This window comes from Dermochelys coriacea, chromosome 4, assembly GCF_009764565.3.
Source record: "Dermochelys coriacea isolate rDerCor1 chromosome 4, rDerCor1.pri.v4, whole genome shotgun sequence".
Taxonomy (NCBI): domain Eukaryota; kingdom Metazoa; phylum Chordata; order Testudines; family Dermochelyidae; genus Dermochelys; species Dermochelys coriacea.
In genome coordinates this window covers 121899678-121918258 of record NC_050071.1, presented here as the reverse complement: position 1 = coordinate 121918258, position 18581 = coordinate 121899678, and the positions used below count along the sequence as shown (strand labels likewise).

The following is an 18581-nucleotide window of genomic DNA, read 5'->3' as shown; positions in this document are numbered from 1 at the left end:
GTTGAAATCCAGGGAGTTGTTTTGTTTTGTTTTTTTTTCTCTGAACACACTTTAATGAGTTACAGGAGTTTTTGCAGCTTAATCCTTCTTGGCAGCAGTCTTCCTCATAGCTGCCAGAACATTGCTGAGCTCCTCACATTTTCGCTTGGCCCGAATATGAGTACCACCCCTTTTCTTTCTGAACTTCAGAGCCCATTTGTCCTTGGAAACTTTCAGCAATTCCATAGCATGTTTCTCACAGGGGGCAAAGCCACAGACCTCTCTGATCACGTCTCATACAAACTTAGTGTGTTTGGTCAGGCGCCCTCTGCAGCGGCACTGCCGGGGCTTCGACACGTTCTTCGTCACTTTGTGGCCCTTACTGAGGCCGACAGCCATGGGGTAGCAGATCGCCATGTCTGCCCCAACTCGAATGGCGCCACAGATCCCCTCATGTAAAATTGGGTGAAAATAGAATGAAGCCCATAGAATTTAAGAGAGAATACACAAATCCCTGCTATGGAATTTTAAAGGTTGGTTTCAAAGTTCTCCAGACATGTTATAATTCTCTATAAAATGCTTTAGGATTTTCCTCGCAGGTGAAAATGTCTATTTGAAAGGTAAATGGCCTGCATAAAAAGCCTATGCCAATTTGCACCAGCTGAGGCTCTGGCCCACAATATTTGCAGCACTTGTCACGAGCACAGCTCCACACCTTCTTCTCCACTGAGTGAGTCACCCAAAATAGGGTGCAGAGCAGGACTGGTGGATCAGAGAAGCAATCTGTTCCCACCTAATGGATGGAGCAAAGGGCTCCCACCTACTGTGTACGCCAAGCTGCTATGGGACAGAACTTCTCTTACGGTGGAGCCTAGCAAGCTCCTGTCCCGCTATAGAGCTCTGTGTACAGCACACAGTCAGTCCAGCCCTAAAATTACTTGCCCATGCCCATGAAGGAAATTCTTATCTCCCAAACTTGAGATAAGAACACTATACAACACCTCGCTTCTGTCACAGTTTGAATGAGCAAAGCTTTAGCACTCATGTGTTTCATTATTCCTGCAGTGTGATAAGAAACTTGCCGCCCATGACCCCATTTGTCAAGATTTTTTGAGAAGGTTCAAACCAGAACACCAAATCCAAACAGTGTCAAACTTTTGGGACAGGTTTAAAATCTGGATGTGGATCTGAAGCAGCTTGAGTCCATACTCTACTGCTTATCTCCAAACTATTTTCACAAGGAAATTGGGGCAAACACAGCCAAGTGCCATCAAAATTCCTTTAATTAGTCATAATTCACATGGACAAGCATGAAACTAGTAAAGTCTCTAGTTTCTAGGTCCTGCTTCCATTAAAGTCAATGTCAAAACTTCTATTGACCTCAACAGGGCCAGATAAAGCACTAAAGGACTCAGCCAGGAAATAAATGCATTAAAAATCATGTAAGAGAACAGTGTTCCTTTCTCAGATTCTTCTTTAGAAAATAAACACAACACATAATTACTCGTGATAGTTCATTTGAGGGAATCAGATTAAATGCACATGGTTCAACTTTCTCATGGAACTTAACCAAAAAAAAAAGTGGTGAAATATTACATGGATATTAATTAATCAACAGCTATTTTTGCTACTCTATTCTGAAGTTACAGAATGAGTTATAAAGTCTAGAAATAGGCAAAAATCAAACATGCTGGATCCAACCCTTTTTCCCCTTGCATTTTGGGGACATTAAACTTCCAAATCCATCTGTGGACATAAATTTTGCAAATGGCCACTATCGTTATGGCCTTGGTGGCACATAAAATACGGAGCAAAAATGCATAGCTTAGTTCACATCTAATTAAAAAAAAATACCAAGGGACAAATCCCTAACTCTTTTTCTCTAACTGTAGAGAGCCCCAGTGTAATGGAATTGTGTAATGGAAATGATTTCATCAGGCAAGTGGAGGTCAGAGAGAATTCGCAAGGGGAAAAAAATGTGCTAGCTCTTCACAGACCCACTCAGAATCATTTTAAGAATCTTTTACTCTAGGAAATGGAATTATCACCACACAGCAGTTTGAGGGAAGGGTGGAATGGAGGAGGAACCAGGTCATGACGATGGATCTTCTGCCACACGTAACCTTGACTGACCACTGTCCTCTGAAGAATAGGGTTGCAGGAGCAGTAGAGGCTAATGTAGCATCAGGGCAATGCCACTGTCTCATGGTAATCGTACCACTGTTCTGTTGAATGAATGGGAAATTTTCTTCCATCCAGCTCCTATTGAATCTCCCCTCACTAGACCCAACCAACTACTCAAAAACTCATTGGGTCCTGCATAATCACAGGTTTCAGAGTAGCAGCCGTGTTAGTCTGTATTCGCAAAAAGAAAAGGAGTACTTGTGGCACCTTAGAGACTAACAAATTTATTAGAGCATAATAAATGAGCTCTAATAAATTTGTTAGTCTCTAAGGTGCCACAAGTACTCCTTTTCTCATTGGGTCCTGCAACTGTTCTGAGCTTCTGTGAAATCTGACCACTTGGATTTGGGAGCTGAACTTTAGGTACCTGATTTTTAAGGGTTGGCCTTAATTTTTCACAGTGCTGAGGGCAGGGGTGGGGGAAAGAGCTATCACGCTCTGAAAGGTAAAGTTATACATCCTTTACAAATAATGTATAATAGTGTGTAGGAGGTAAGATGATCGTCTTTCAAGGGTACAACACCTAAGAAGTTGTATATATGTTGTAATTGTAGTGTCTACTTTGTACTTTGTGTAACTACTAGTATGTTTTTTTAAAAACAAAAACAAAACTATGTTGAATGTGTAACATAAGGATTTTCTGGGAAAAGACTGTTAATTCAGTGGAGCTGACACATGCGAGGATTCACTCTAGCAGACACACACCCAGCACTATATTGCACTGCCAGCTGTATTTGCAAATCAGGAAAAAATGTTCAACGTTTAAGTGCCAGAACAAATTGCACTATTAATGGACTTTTCCACTGGAGCATAGCATCTTGACTTCAATTTATTTTAGAATGGAAAACAAGTACATTTTAAATCATACTACATTTTTATATATCAGGACAGTTTTGCTGAATACATATAAGAAGAATCTGACAAGTGGAAAATATTTCTTCCCACTGTTTTATAAATGAATGCAAAAAATAGTCTATAAAATCAAAGGAAACAGCCATACACCAGGTATCAATTGCTAACATTTTCATCAGCATACCTCCACTGGGGTCGTGGATTTCCATATGAACCAAATCAGGGTCTCTGTCAACTCCGGCAACGGCCCTGAGAACATAATATAATTAAGTTATCATGGGCCTGCTACAGAATTACATGGATGGAAAAATAGAAAGATTTTGTACTAAACTGCTCCCACATCCTCATTGGCCATTTAAAATAAACCCCATTTATAATTTTAGATTATATGGATGGAAATCATACATTTCCTGTTCTCAGCATTATGCGTTGCTTTTTCTGTTTTACTAGAATCTCCATTACTAGAACACACAAACCACCAGGATATACATTAACTTTAACTGGAGAAAGGAACAGAAATAGGTGGGGAACAGTAAATAAAACTGGATCTTTCTGAGGCAATCCCAGTTTAATCCTTTCCTAATTTCATAAATATACTGTACTGAACGTTAGCACATTCTCTTTTACAACTAGCTCTGACATTAGTGACAATAGGGCAAATATATTGCTGAGAAATATTTGGGGTTCTTTTTGTATTAGAAATCTTCTAAACCTGACACACAGCCCCTGTAACTAATTAATTACTCTTTGTTAGGCACATTCACTGGAAGTACAGATTCTCTTTTGACAAAGCAATTTAAAAAAGAATAATAATATTCAGTAGGAAATCCTGAGAATGGAACTAAAGGTGCATTTTAACTTAATAAAAGAAATAACAGGGATGCAGACTGAATCTCTCGGAACAGATAACTGTCAAATTTGCTCAGCTAAAGGATTATTTTTAAAACTCAGAGCTTCTATCATAACCTAGGATTAGAAAATGAAGTGGTACTCTTTCTGCCTCCTACAACATGGTTCATAAGGAAGATTCTGCAAGGAAAATTTAGGCGACAATTCTGCTGACAATACACCCAGCAAAACAGAATCCAGCTCACGCTCCCACAACTACATTGGCTTTTCAATGCCAACACTAGCAAAATATAAGAGCCTGTAAAGTAAGCAGATATGACATGAAGACACAGGGAGCAAATACATGGACTGAGAAAGTGTAATTTGGATACTTTTTAAAAACCACTAAAATACTTAGAGCAAATTATGATCTTGGTATGGTTATTAACAATAAAGAGCAATAGAGAGTATACTTTATGTTGAACTTGCATAATTGTTTAATGACTGATTGATTATGGCATTGATGGGACTGCTTTATGGGAAAGATTAAGGGCCAGACTCAGAGACAGATTAAGGTTCCCTGGGGCCCTTGGCCGGAGCAAGTGGGGGACCCCTTCCCATCCTTCCGCTTGTGGTCCAGCCTCCATTCTGCCCCTGGCCCTGCCCGAGACCCTTTCTGCCCCTTCCCCGGGGCCCATTCCTGTTCCACCTAGGGTTCTCCCATTCTGCCCCCCCTGCATCCCCCTGCAACCCATTCACTCCTTTCTGCCTCTCTACTGCAGCCCCAAGACCGGAGAAGCTCTGTCCCCGCACCATGATCCCAGGTCCACAGCAGGGAGCGAGAGCTCCTTCAAGCCCAGGGCCGCAGTGGGTGCTGGGGCTTCCCCCGCCACTCCCAAGCTTCTGTGACCAGGTGATTGGGCTTCTCCTTCCCTGCCTGCCTGATGTTTCTGCCAGAGAGTGGGGGCAGGGGCTTCTCCTGCCACTCTGAGGCTTCTGCCAGGGACAGGGTTGGATGGAACTGGGGACTTCCCCTGCCATCCTGCAGCTTCTGCCAAGGACAGGGTTGGGCGGCGCTGGGGCTCCCCCCATCCCACAGCTTTTACTGGGGAGGGGGTCAGGGGCCGTTGGGGCTTCTCCCATCCCGCGGCTTCTGTGTCTGAAAAGTGTGTCTTAAAAGTGCAATTGTAAATGGATAGTATTCATCTGTCAGCAGAGGGCCAGCCCAAGGTCTATGAACCACTTTAATCCCACTTAAGCCCTCCAAGTAGGGTTGGTAGAAGTGCTCTGTAGGAGGACAAGGTTAGGATGCAATAAAGTGGTGTGGAGGAGAAAATGTGATGAGAGAAGTGAATGAGTAGAGATTCTAGTGAGTTCTTTAAAGGTGCAGATGAGAAGTTTGATCTGATCACAGAAAGATGGGTAGTAGTGTGACATTCAGAACTAGACTATGACTTGGTACTGTGCATGTAGATGCTACCCATCCCCCAGAGGAGGTATGTCAGGAATGGGTGGAGCCTTGACTCCACCACACAACGTGCTAGCTAGCATACATGATGCAACATGGTAGTGTGCCAGCAGCAAATTAGTACTCCTACCCACAGAGCATGGGAGAAGCAGAGAGGGAAGCGTGCCTCTGAGGGGCACAAGGCCTCCCCGGCATTGCTCCTTGGATGATCCAAGCCACATGCTGCCCTATACACAGGGCTTGTAGAAAAGTCATAAGCTAGCTCTTAACAATAAGAAAAATCATGATCAGACGAACAGGTGAGAAAGATATTTGCAGCAGTATTTTGAACAAAATTAACGGGGAGAGAAGTGAGATGTGAGAACAGGAGATAAGACAAGGCAGGAAATTGCTAGATCACAAATGAGAAAAAGCTTGCTTTTGTTGAGAAATCGGTCTGCAAAATGCAAAATCTATTGTGGTATTTTGTGGACAATATCCTAAGCCAGAGAAGCTATTTAACCCACAGAACGGCTTAAGCTAAGGTGCACGTGAATGGTGGGAAGATCTTCAATCCTTTTCACAGTGTGGAACATCTCTATCCATCTAGATATTTGTAATATGTCAAATCAACCATGATAGCTCAACAGTTGCTCTTCAGGGAAGAAGAATGCTGTTTGCTGAATATTTTACTTTTTGCACTTGACCCCATACAACCGAGCAACAAACCTGCAGGAACTTCAAGCTGAAATTTTCAAAAGCTGAGATGGAGATACCATTTGTCAACAATAATGCAAAGACAGTTTTTTGGGGTACGCTTTAAATAACCTCTCGGATCCATACTTTATCACTAGTGGTTTCATAAACATAGATTTTGATGTCTGTCAATAGCTTCAGGCTTTTCATACTTCTTCTAATATCCCAGAATTGACAATTGTCTCCTGACAGCTCTATTCCACACAATGGCAGCACCTGGCAGTGACAAAAGTGAGGTCTGCATCTGTACATATATTTTCATTTCCACTGTAATACTCTAGAGCAAGAGGCTGCAACTGATCTGTTTTAATGTAGATTGGGCTGACATTTAAAGTACATTATCTCATCCCCAGATGCTCTCTTCCCCTTAAAATATTATTTAAAACGATGCGGATAAATGAAAGTGTTTTGGGTTTTTTTAGCTTGGTGGGGAAAAATAGTGTGTATGTGTTTGTTTGTTTCTGTTCAGATGTTTTTCTTGTATTCTTCCAACATAACTACTTGTTGTAACTATACATGAGCCACTGAATGTGGACTTGATCCTATTGATAGTTCAACAATAAAACAGGCAAGTTAGCTTAAAAAACATTAATGTACAGACAATACATATTTTGTATATATAAGCTATGTTTCACTTTATTACAATTCTGTAAGATACTTAAAGAACAACCACCAGCTGAGACTAGTTTAATTCAGCTTGCATAGGGGAGGCTCCTTTTTGGCTCATCTAGTAAAAGCGTAACCTTTAGATCATCAGGGTCTAGATTTGAGTCTCAGTTATACTAATATACAGCAATGTCTCCCAAAGTGTGGGATGCTGCCCCTCAGGACCACAAAGGGTAAGGCATGGATAGATCTCTGAATTGTTCTCCAGAGTCTCAAGCTTTCATTTTTAAGAACTCATTCTCTGGTTGTTATGGTAGCAAAGAAAATCTCAAAACATGAAGTGTGTGTAACCAATGCACTGAGTTTGCAGACAATAACTGAGCCTGAAACAATAACTCTGAAGTGTGAACTCACATGCCAATAACTTACATGCCAATGGTGCTTTAAAGGTCAACATTGTTAACTATTTTCACTGGTCCTCAAAGCAGGTAACAAAGGAGATACAGTATTAGACTGTGAAGATCTACACAAGCATTTGAAAATTCTGTGTCCCCGTTTTATATATAGGCTTGGAAGGATTAGGTTTCTATCAGTAAATATCATTAAACATTGACTTTACTGTACACACACAAACCAATGAAAAAATATTTCCATTGATAATAATCAAAATTTACAGATAGGCAAAATAAGAAAAATGCTGCTTGAGAACTTATTCAAGTTTGCTTTAAGGATATTTACTTTGTATATTTCAACATGTGATGTTGACAATTTGTGTTTTAATGGTTATTAAGCTTTAGCTTTTTGAATCTCAACATCTACTGTCATTACATAATTATTGTCTGACTGCCCCCGCCACCATACTTTCCCAAACAAATTAAAAAATGCTAAAAAATAATCATATATTATCCATTGAAATGATTTTAAAATAATCTGCCAAGCCTAGTTATACAGCTGGTCAAACTAGATGATTACAATGGTCCCTTCTGGCCTTGGAATCTAAAAATTACTAAAGTGTGGGGTTGCAGACCCGGTGGGTGTAGAAGACTTACAAATTTTTAAAAGTATGGGAAACACTAATTTACAGGACACACACAATATATGCAGCTCATGGATGGACAGCTCACTTGGATGTTACCAATACTGTGGGACATATCCAGGCCCTCTTTACATTTCATAGAATGATAAAATCATAGACTATCAGGGTTGGAAGGGACCTCAGGGAGGCCATCTAGTCCAATCCCCTGCTCAAAGCAGGACCAATCCCCAACTAAATCATCCCACCCAGGGCTTTGTCAAGCCTGACCTTAAAAACCTCTAAGGAAGGAGATTCCACCACCTCCCTAGGTAACCCATTCCAATGCTTCACCACCCTCCTAGTGAAAGTTTTTCCTAATATCCAACCTAAACCTCCCCCACTGCAACTTGAGACTATTACTCCTTGTTCTATCATCTGCTACCACTGAGAACAGTCTAGATCCATCCTCTTTGGAACCCCCTTTCAGGTTGTTGAAAGCAGCTATCAAATCCCCCCTAATTCTTCTCTTCTGCAGACTAAATAATCCCAGTTTCCTCAGCCTCTCCTCATAAATCATGTGCTCCAGCCCCCTAATCATTTTTGTTGCCAAAATCATTTTTGTTGTCTGTCCTCAAATACAGACAAAGTTACTATTGATATACAAGCAATATTATTCTAGCTGGCTCAGGAAAGCCCGCTCAGACACTCACACAGATTACTAGTGCCAAGTGCATAACTGATTTCAGCAGTATGGGGTGCGTGGTGGATCTGTGGGGTATACACTACAAGGTGTGGCCCATATTCCGTGACCCCCACCTTAGAATACCACTTCTGGAGCCCTGGAGAATCTATGGCATGTGGACTCCACAATGCCTGATTTTCAACTGGCCTGTACTTTGTGGAGTACTTCTGTCTAAAAATTTTCCATCAATTTGGGTTTTCAAGGAAACAAGTGTTTTCTCAATGTAACTGCTTTCCTTGAAAACGTTAGATTTTGTGTTAAAAACCAAAAACATTGATCATTTTCAATTTTCATCAGTGTTCAGCTAAAAATTTCTCAATTTGTGGCAGTTTTCAGCCCAACATCTTTTGATATTTGATTGCCAGCAGCTGACTTGGGAGAAGGAGTTAGTTGTTGACAAAAAGTCAAAAATTTCCACTGAAAATTTTGACTATTTTTTTGGTTTGGGTGAAATATTCCCGGGAGTGGGGGTGGGGGAGAGATGGAGGCAGGAGGAGGACATTAAACATATCAGGGAGGTAAATACTAAGGACGGAGAAGAGTTATTTAAACTAAAGAACAATGTTGGTGCAAGAACAAATGGGTATAAACACCCATGAGTAATTTCAGGCTGGAAAGAGAAGGAGGTTTCTAACCAGAGGAGGTTCTGGAAGAACTTCCGAATAGGAGTAGCGGGGGCAAGAAATTTACTGGTTTTAAGATGGAGCTTGGTAAGTGTATGATTATAGGATGGGGTCACCTGTAATAGCAGGGGGGCTGGACTTGTTGAATTAGGAGATCTCTTCCGGTCCTGAATTCTCATATTCTCATCTCCTGACCAGCTCTATTGTGGAGTTGTGTATACCTGTAGCAAAGTGAGTGTAAAACTACTAGTCTGATTTGGTAGTGGCTCATCCCAACTGTAGAAGAGTGTAAATGACTAAACAAGGTGCAAGTCAGTGCTACATCAGTCCTCATGGGTTTTGGCCACCTTTGTTCCCACATACACACCATGAGCGGCCTGAATTTGATCTTTTAGATGGATTTGATACAAATAGTTATTAATAGGTTCTCACTTAGGCCGCTTAATTATGCAGAGCTCCCTGCAATTTTAGTGTGTGTGGGAGGTTTAAGCTCCTCTTCTGTTCCTTTCAGCCCGCATCTCATGGACCCTAATTCTCAACTCTGTTAACTCAGTTTTTACACTGTGCAAAACATTGACTTTAAGGGAGTTACACCAGAATAAAAATGATATAATGGAGTAGAAAAACAAGCTCCTGTGTCTGTGTCTACACATATATACACTCACACATTGTGCACATTTTACATTTCTCAGTAAGAACACTAAGAATTTCTATATTCAGAATTCCATTGTTCTGAGTTTGTCAAGCCTTTAATATTGTTTTAACCAAGATTGTTATTTTATTTTATTATTTCTCATCCTTGTGAGCTGCTCATAACAGCTTTCAGTTACTTCAATCACAAAAAATAGCATAAAAGTAGTAGTGCTCATTTATAATTGGACCTACAGTCACATAATATATGGGAGTCAAAAACACAAATTGTTAACACACCGTACACCTTGAAATGTGAATCATGAACAATAACCCTTCACACACTATAATATAAAGCTGATGCCTTTGGACATGATCTCCATATAGGCAGTACTTCTGTATTTTAAATGCCCTGGGTTAATTTGGGGGAGGAGACAGGGGATAATTTCTTTTTTTCAATCTCATTTTATTCAAGAGAAGCAAGAATTAGGCACCTAATCAGGTGGAATCTGTCATGGATGTGTAGTTCATCTACACTAATTAGGTTTCTCAAGAAGCACACAAAAGGGCTCTATTGTTAAATATTTCATGTAATTTACTGTGGTGCATGCTGATGCAGAGAGATCCTCAAATAAGCTAGCTCTAAAAACAACAAACAAAACCCCCTTCATCACTGTTACATGAGCCTCCTATCAAAGACCCAGAGAAAACTAGCAAGTTTGCACTCTCTGTTCTCCAGCACCGCTTTAATATAATCCGTTAATAATATTATGCTTATCAGAACTTTAATAGGTTCAAGATCTGGAACTGAAACTGATTTTCAGTAATTCACACTGTCAGTTCAACAGCAAAGCACTCCTTAGAAATCCAGTGAAAACAGCATTATTCATTGCTTACAATGGAAGGACCAGGTGAAAAACTGTTTTTACTACATACAGTGCTGTGGGGATTTTTTTTTTTTAAACACTGTTGCAAATGTCTGCTCTGATTAGCTTTAAAGGATAATGGTTCCTGGGAATTGGAGTTACTTGGGGAGACAAAAAAAAACCAATTTGATTTACACAATATAATAATATATTTGAGTTACAACTGCTTTATGTTTTGGACGTGGCAAGGGGAATTCATTATATCATCTTTGAAAATCAACCTGTCAACTGCTCATTCAATGCCCTACCAGGCCAATGTCCCCTGTTCTGTGTCTGCCCCCCATGTTTAAATATTTTGTAATGAAAATATTCTCCCAGCTCATCTCATCTTAATAGCAGTACTGGAGCTGTTATATTGATCTCAACACAAAATGAAAATAAATATTACCTTAACTGATCAAGCCAAATGTAAGAATGACTGTCCATATAGATTCTTGGCTTAACACTCAAAAGCCTTTCACACAAAATGCAGTGTTACAGACTCAGTGAAATCCTACCTCCACTTCCCTCTCTTTCAGGGCATAACATGTCTGAAATTCACTTTTTCACCTGGCACTTGAATAGCCAGAAACTGACTACAGTTGACATCCATGACTCCAGCTATGACTGATTTATCACATGGGATTTCATGTCAGGAACTGAACTTTGTTCTCCAGAGTGCAAGAGCTCTACTTAAATAAAGTCTTTTTTTAACCATTCATGAAAATAAAAAGCCTATATTTTGAAAAATAGATTTCTATAGCACAGGATCAATATACTCCACTGAGTTGAGAAAAATAAATTCTTTAAGGATTGAGATACTAAAGAAACAATTTCCCTAATTCTAACTGAAAATGAAATAGGCCAAATTCCGTAGTCCTTACTCACCAAATACAGTATGAGGGGAAGACTCCTGCCTCATACTGAGAAAGCGGGATTATCAGCGAGTTATCTTAAGTGCCTATACAGAAATGCAAGAAGCCTGGGAAACAAGCAGGGAGAACTGGAAGTCCTGGCACAGTCAAGGAATTATGATGTGATTGGAATAACAGAGACTTGGCGGGATAACTCACATGACTGGAGTAATGTCTTGGATGGATATAAACTGTTCAGGAAGGACAGGCAGGGCAGAAAAGGTGGGGGAGTTGCATTGTATGCAAGAGAGCAGTATAACACCTCAGAGCTCTGGTATGGAACTGCAGAAAAACCTGAGAGTTTCTGAATTAAGTTTAGAAGTGTGAGCAACAAGGGTGATGTCATGGTGAGAGTCTGCTATAGACCATCAGACCAGGGGGATGAGGTGGACAAGGCTTTCTTCCGGCAACTAACAGAAGTTACTAGATCGCAGGCCCTGGTTCTCATGGGAGACTTCAATCACCCTGATATCTTCTGGGAGAGCAATACAGCGGTGCACAGACAATCCAGGAAGTTTTTGGAAAGTGTAGGGGACAATTTCCTGGTTCAACTGCTGGAGGAACCAACAAGGGGCAGAGCTCTTCTTGACCTGCTGCTCACAAACCGGGAAGAATTAGTAGGGGAAGCAAAAGTGGATGGGAACCTGGGAGGCAGTGACCATGAGATGGTCGAGTTCAGGATCCTGACAAAGGAAGAAAGGAGAGCAGCAGAATACGGACCCTGGACTTCGGAAAAGCAGATTTTGACTCCCTCAGGGAACTGATGGGCAGGATCCCCTGGGAGAATAACATAAAGGGGAAAGGAGTCCAGAAGAGCTGGCTGTATTTTAAAGAATCCTTATTGAGTTTGCAGGAAGAAACCATCCCGATGTGTAGAAAGAATAGTAAATATGGCAGGCGACCAGCTTGGCTTGACAGTGAAATCCTTGCTGGTATTAAACACAAAATGAAGCTTACAAGAAGTGGAAGATTGGATAAATGACCAGGGTGAGTATAAAAATATTGTTGAGGCATGCAGGAGTGAAATCAGGAAGGGCAAATCACACTTGGAGTTGCAGCTAGGAAGAGATGTTAAGAGTAACAAGAAGGGTTTCTTCAGGTATGTTAGCAACAAAAAGAAAGTCAAGGAAAGTGTGGGCCCCTTACTGAATGAGGGAGGCAACCTAGTGACAGAGGATATGGAAAAAGCTAATGTATTCAATGTTTTTTTTTGCCTCTGTCTTCATGAACAAGGTCAGCTTCCAGACTACTACACTGGGCAGCACAGCATGGGGAGGAGGTGACCAGCCGTCTGTAGAGAAACAAGTGGTTCAGGGCTATTTAGAAAAGCTGAACAAGCACAAGTCCAGGGGACCAGATGCACTACATCCAAGGGTGCTAAAGGAGTTGGCGGATGTGACTGCAGAGCCAATGGCCATTATCCCTTTGAAAATTCATGGAGCTCGGGGGAGGTCCCGGAAGTCTGGAAAAAGGCTAATATAGTGTCCATCTTTAAAAAAGGGAAGAAGGAGGATCCGGGGAACTACAGGAAAGCTGGCTAGATCATCGAACTCAACGGGTATTGGTCGATGGCTCCATGTCTAGTTGGCAGCCGGTATCAAGCAGAGTGCCCCAAGGGTTGGTCCTGGGGCTGGTTTTGTTCAATATCTTTATTAATGATCTGGTGGATGGTGTGGATTGCACCCTCAGCAAGTTTGCAGATGACACTAAACTGGGAAGAGTGGTAGATACGCTGGAGGGTAGGGATAGGATACAGAGGGACCTAGACAAATTAGAGGATTGGGCCAAAAGAAATCTAATGAAGTTCAACAAGGACAAGTGCAGAGTCCTGCACTTAGGATGGAAGAATCCCATGCACCGCTACAGACTAGGGACCGAATGGCTAGGCAGCAGTTCTTCAGAAAAGGTCCTAGGGGTTACAGTGGATGAGAAGCTGGATATGAGTCAGTGTGCCCTTGTAGCCAAAGAAGGCTAACGGCATTTTGGGCTGTATAAGTAGGGGCATTGCCAGCAGAACGAGGGACGTGATCATTCCCCTCTATTCGACATTGGTGAGGCCTCATCTTGAGTACCATGTCCAGTTTTGGGCCCCACACTACAAGAAGGATGTGGAAAAATTGGAAAGAGTCCAGTGAAGGGCAACAAAAAGGATTAGGGGGCTGGAGCACATGACTTATGAGGAGAGGCTGAGGAAACTGGGATTATTTAGTCTGCAGAAGAGAAGAATGAGGGGGGATTTGACAGCTGCTTTCAACAACCTGAAAGGGGGTTCCAAAGAGGATGGATCCAGGCTGTTCTCAGTGGTAGCAGATGACAGAACAAGGAGTAATAATCCCAAATTGCAGTGGGAGAGGTTTAGGTTTGATGTTAGGAAAAACTTTTTCACTAGGAGGGTGGTGAAGCACTGGAATGGGTTACCTAGGGAGGTGGTGGAATCTGCTTCCTTAGAGATTTTCAAGGTCAGGCTTGACTAAGCCCTGGGTGGGATGATTTAGTTGGGGATTGGTCCTGCTTTGAGCAGGGGTTGGACTAGATGGCCTCCCTGAGGTCCCTTCCAACCTGATATTCTATTCTATGATTCTATGACTGTCTTGGGGTGAGGTTAGCTCTTGTATAGACAGCCAACACACAGCCCATGCATTACTGGTGTGTTACTTCAGCGGAACTTAACTGGTGGATAGATCTTGTGCTAGCTTTCTGCACAGAGGTGAATTTCACCCTATATGAGTAAGGTTTGTAGAGTCCAACTCACTGTATGTCAACGGAGTGAGAGGAATCCCAAACTATGAAATTTTCTCCTCTTGGGGATTGTTATTACATTATATTTTTTATTTTTTAAAATGGGCCTAACCCACAATAGTCACTGAATTCGCTGAGAGTTGTGAGTGCCTCGCCTCTTTCAGGACAAAGACAAATAATGCTATTTCTAGAGAAACCTCCCCACAGTCACCATCCATAGGTATGCTAAGTACCTGATAAAACACAAGTTAATCAGGGTTAAAATCCATTAAGCTAAATAACTGTAATAAAAACATTTTGTTGGGTTTGGTTGGTTTCAGCTTCTGTTCAGCAATAGAGCTGGTCAAAAATTGGTGACAAAAATTTCTGATCAAAGAATGTTTTGTTGAAATTTAAACTTTTCATGGAGAAATGACGATTTTGTTGCAATTTTTCAATTTTCTGAAGTGACACTTTTAAATAAACAAAATATTTCATTTCTTAACATTAATTTGAAATTAAATAGTTTTGAGTTAATATTTTGACATAAAATGTCCATTGCAAATCTACATTTCATTTTTTCAGGTCACAACATTTTGATTCAACTGAAAAATGTCAAAGTTTTTCTTTTCAATATTTCCAAGCTGGTTGTTTTATTATATTATTATTATTATTATTATTAAGTCTTCAAAAATGTTTCTTATTTTCTTTCTTATTTTTATCTTATCTTATTTTTCTTCTCAATATTTTGGCTTTTCATCCCCATTCTGGACATTAAAAACGTCAAAATATTGGACAGAAATTTCACTTTCTGACGTGCTCTGCTTTGCAGCAAGGAGATCTGGAAAAGCCTATCTGGAGCAGAGTAGGCAAAACAAAAAAACAAAAAATCTCTGGCTGGATCTTCCAGGGATGGTTACACTCTCCTTGCCATTGGCTGACTAGTCTGGTTCTGCCTCCTGACCGCTGAACGGAATTGTAGAGGACAGAGCATATGTGGACTTTACTTGGCAGAAGAGTTAATACCACAAACCGACGGGGCAAAAAAACCAAGAGAAAAAGGATAGGTGGGTATGAGGGAGGAGTAGGTAATAAATATAGAACTAAAAGTGACCTGATTAAAATCAGTTTTGTTAATACTAGATGATAGAACTACGAGCACATTTTAATTTTTTTCTCTAATTAAAGACAGTGAGCCATACCTCGTCCTGACTTATATACCCTGTGCAACCCCAATGAAGAAAATGGGGAATAAACCAGAGCAGAATTTGGCCCAGAATGTTGCTTCTAAATTTGAAAGTACAGGATAAGGTAGCTAAGACAGACTTAAAAGAACCTCATAATGATGGTTATGTAGGAAGAAGGATCTATCTTACTGTGGAAATTCCCAGCTGATGTGAGTTTTGAATGGAATTTGGCCATTTGTGGCACAAACATACTGCTGTGAGCCTCAATGATCAGCCCTACTGTGTGATGGAGTTGTGGGGGGGAAAGGAGCTGGTATTCTTTCTCCCATGCAGGTGGAAAAGAGGTCCACCAGAGCTGACACAGGTAGCTGTGACACAGGTAGCTTCCAAGAAGGAAGCAGATCGTGACACAGACTCACAGCTTGCTACCGGTCCCACTTCTGGAGCAGTGCCTCTACATGCTAATGTACTTGGGACCAATCTGACCATAATATTTCATATATGTATTTAGTATAATATCCTTACTTTATAATCTCCATAGTTTACAAAGAGTAACCTCCAATGAAGTGGGCTGTAGCCCACGAAAGCTTACGCTCAAATAAATTTGTTTGTCTCTCAGGTGCCACAAGTACTCTTGTTCTTTCTCCAAATAAGAAGCTCAGCAGAGTCACTGCTGGGTTGGCCAGGGCGAGCCTCACTAGTGTCTCACCTGTAGAGCACAGGGTTTCAGAGCCCAGGTTCCAGTCTAAGCCCGAACATCTACACTGCCATTTTTAGCCCTGGAGCACAAACTCCCCACGCCTGAGTCAACTGACTTTTTGCTGCATAGACATACCCCAATTGCCTAAAGAACTTGGGGAGGGGGAGCACAGCAAATGCAGGCACTAGTTAGGAAGGCAGTTGAAATTAGTTAAGTCCATTAGAGTGTAGGCCACCAGCTGGCTAACTCCATAATCTTGAAAGCCAGAGATGACTGCACAAGGATAAAGATACACTGCAATGCAATTCATGCCGTTCAGAAATACCAAAGGAACTATGATGATAAGATCTTTTGGGGAGACACCACGTCTTCCTGTGTGGATAGACAGTGTATAGCACTTTGTGGTATGATTGGAATACAAAATAATAATAAATAATGCTAAAATTAGAATTGTATGAAACCCTCTGTATTTTTTATATTAAAGCCCACATATGGAAGCTGAGATTTTTTTCAGGTTTTTTTCCCCAACAGAATTCAGGCAATTGGTTAAATATAAAATTTGATCGCTTCCACAACTGACCACAATTTTTCTTCTCTTTCATTTCCATTCTGGAACAAGTCACACATTTTCACAGATTGGCTTCAGGTAACTTTCATAGAACAGTGGCCATTTTAGTTCAACAAACAGTTTTTTTCCTCCCTGGGAAAACAACCCATCATATTTGTGGAAAGACAGCAAATGTTTTGCGAATTGGACAAAAACATGATTTTTCACTTGCTTTCCAAGCAATGAACATTTTTCTATACAGATGTAGATAATGCCAGATTCAGCCTTTAACTTTATAGATTTTTCCCTTTAGATTGATACATCTGGCTTCTAGAGATCACTTTTATCTGTAAAATGAAGTGCAGTTTGACCAGACATTAAAATTCTCTCTAAACCAATGTCACTAGATCACAGAACTGAAAACTCTTACATTCGATTCAATTGGGGCTCCTTGCCTGAGTAAGTATGAGTCTGAATTTGCAAGACTGGACCCAGGTGAACAGGAGACTAGAATTGCCCCTGCAAAAGATGTCAAATTTGTTTTATTATCCTTCCTCCTGCCTCAGGAAACACTTAGGAGGATTAGTATCAGATACGTTTTCCTTTCATGCGTTCATTGGAGACTAACAACAATTTATGCCTCTTACCAAAAAATATGGTCTTTTGACACTCGTTCCTGCAGAAGAGTCCATTTTTTCCCCAAGTCAACTGACACATAGAGCTTCAAAGAAAAAAGAAAAATATTAGCTGGTAGAGCACTGCTAACAGTTTAAATTTTAAAAGACAGTGGCTAACCAAGGGACTTTGAAATAAGCTATTAAAATAACAGATTTCACCTAAATCAAAGTCAGTTCAAGGAACTTTCTAGAATGCTTTCCAAAGCAATAACATTTGAATCTTTTCGATCAAGTGAAATGAAAACAAACTCCCTTAACATTTATATATACACACACAAATTTATATACACACACACACAATATATATATATATATAAAAGAGTAAAACGCTCTGTCAATGAAGTCTTGTTTCCCATGAAAACAATGCACAATTTCATTTTGGATCAGACTGTTGCTTACCCCGCTGTGATTGTTCAAGAGGAAGGAGTACAAGGGAATTTTTCTTCCCTTGGTTCTTCCCACACAGGGGCCAGCCAATTGCAAATGCTCAAGGCCCCAATTCTGCAAAGCTTAAAAATAGGGCTGTCGATTAATTGCAGTTAACTCCCATGATTAACTCAAAAAAATTAATTGCACTGTTAAACAATAGAATACCAATTGAAATGTATTACATATTTTTGGATGTTTTTCTATATTTTCAAATATATCAATTTCAAATACAACACAGAATACAAAGTTTACAGTGCTCCCTTTATATTATTTTTTATTACAAATATTTGCACTGTAAAAATGATAAACAAAAGAAATAGTATTTTTCAATTCACCTCATACAAGAACTGTAGTGCAATCTCTTAATCATGAAAATGCAACTTACAGATGTAGGGTTTTTTTTGTTACATAACTGCACTCACAAACAAAACAATGTAAAACTTTAGGACCTACAAGTCCATTCAGCCCTATTTCTTGTTCAGCCAATCACTGAGAGAAACAAGTTTGTTTACATTTACGGGAGATAATGCTGCCCACTTCTTAATTACAATGTCACCTGAACTTTTGCATGGCACTGTTGTAGCGAGCGTCGCCAGGTATTTACATGCCAGATGCACTAAAGATTTATATGTCTCTTGATGCTTCAACCAGTTTTACATTATTTTATTTTTGAATGCAGGGGTTTTTTTGTACATAATTCTACATTTGTGAGTTCAACTTTCATGTTAAGAGATTACACTACAGTATTTGTATTAGGTGAATTGAAAAATATTATTTCTTTTGTTTTTTACAGAGCAAATATTTGTAATAAAAATATAAAGTGAGCACTGTACACTTTGTAT

General features: G+C 40.3%; 2 protein-coding genes across 5 annotated transcripts in view; both read right to left on the bottom strand.

Moving 5' to 3' along the window:
* SORCS2 (sortilin related VPS10 domain containing receptor 2) overlaps positions 1–18581 on the bottom strand; it is an 847342-nt gene that overhangs the window by 123593 nt on the left and 705168 nt on the right. For all 4 annotated transcript variants that reach the window (XM_038400342.2, XM_043512489.1, XM_038400346.2 and 1 more), the window contains exons 5-6: positions 17281–17354; positions 3200–3264 (exon numbers count right to left, since the gene is read on the bottom strand). In XM_038400342.2, the coding sequence (XP_038256270.1) occupies positions 3200–3264; positions 17281–17354 (139 nt within the window). The remainder of the gene's footprint in view (positions 1–3199; positions 3265–17280; positions 17355–18581) is intronic.
* LOC119855005 (60S ribosomal protein L36-like) lies at positions 30–429 on the bottom strand. The gene is given in 1 exon segment (XM_038400348.2): positions 30–429. A coding segment is annotated over 1 exon segment (318 nt). The 5' UTR covers positions 397–429; the 3' UTR covers positions 30–78.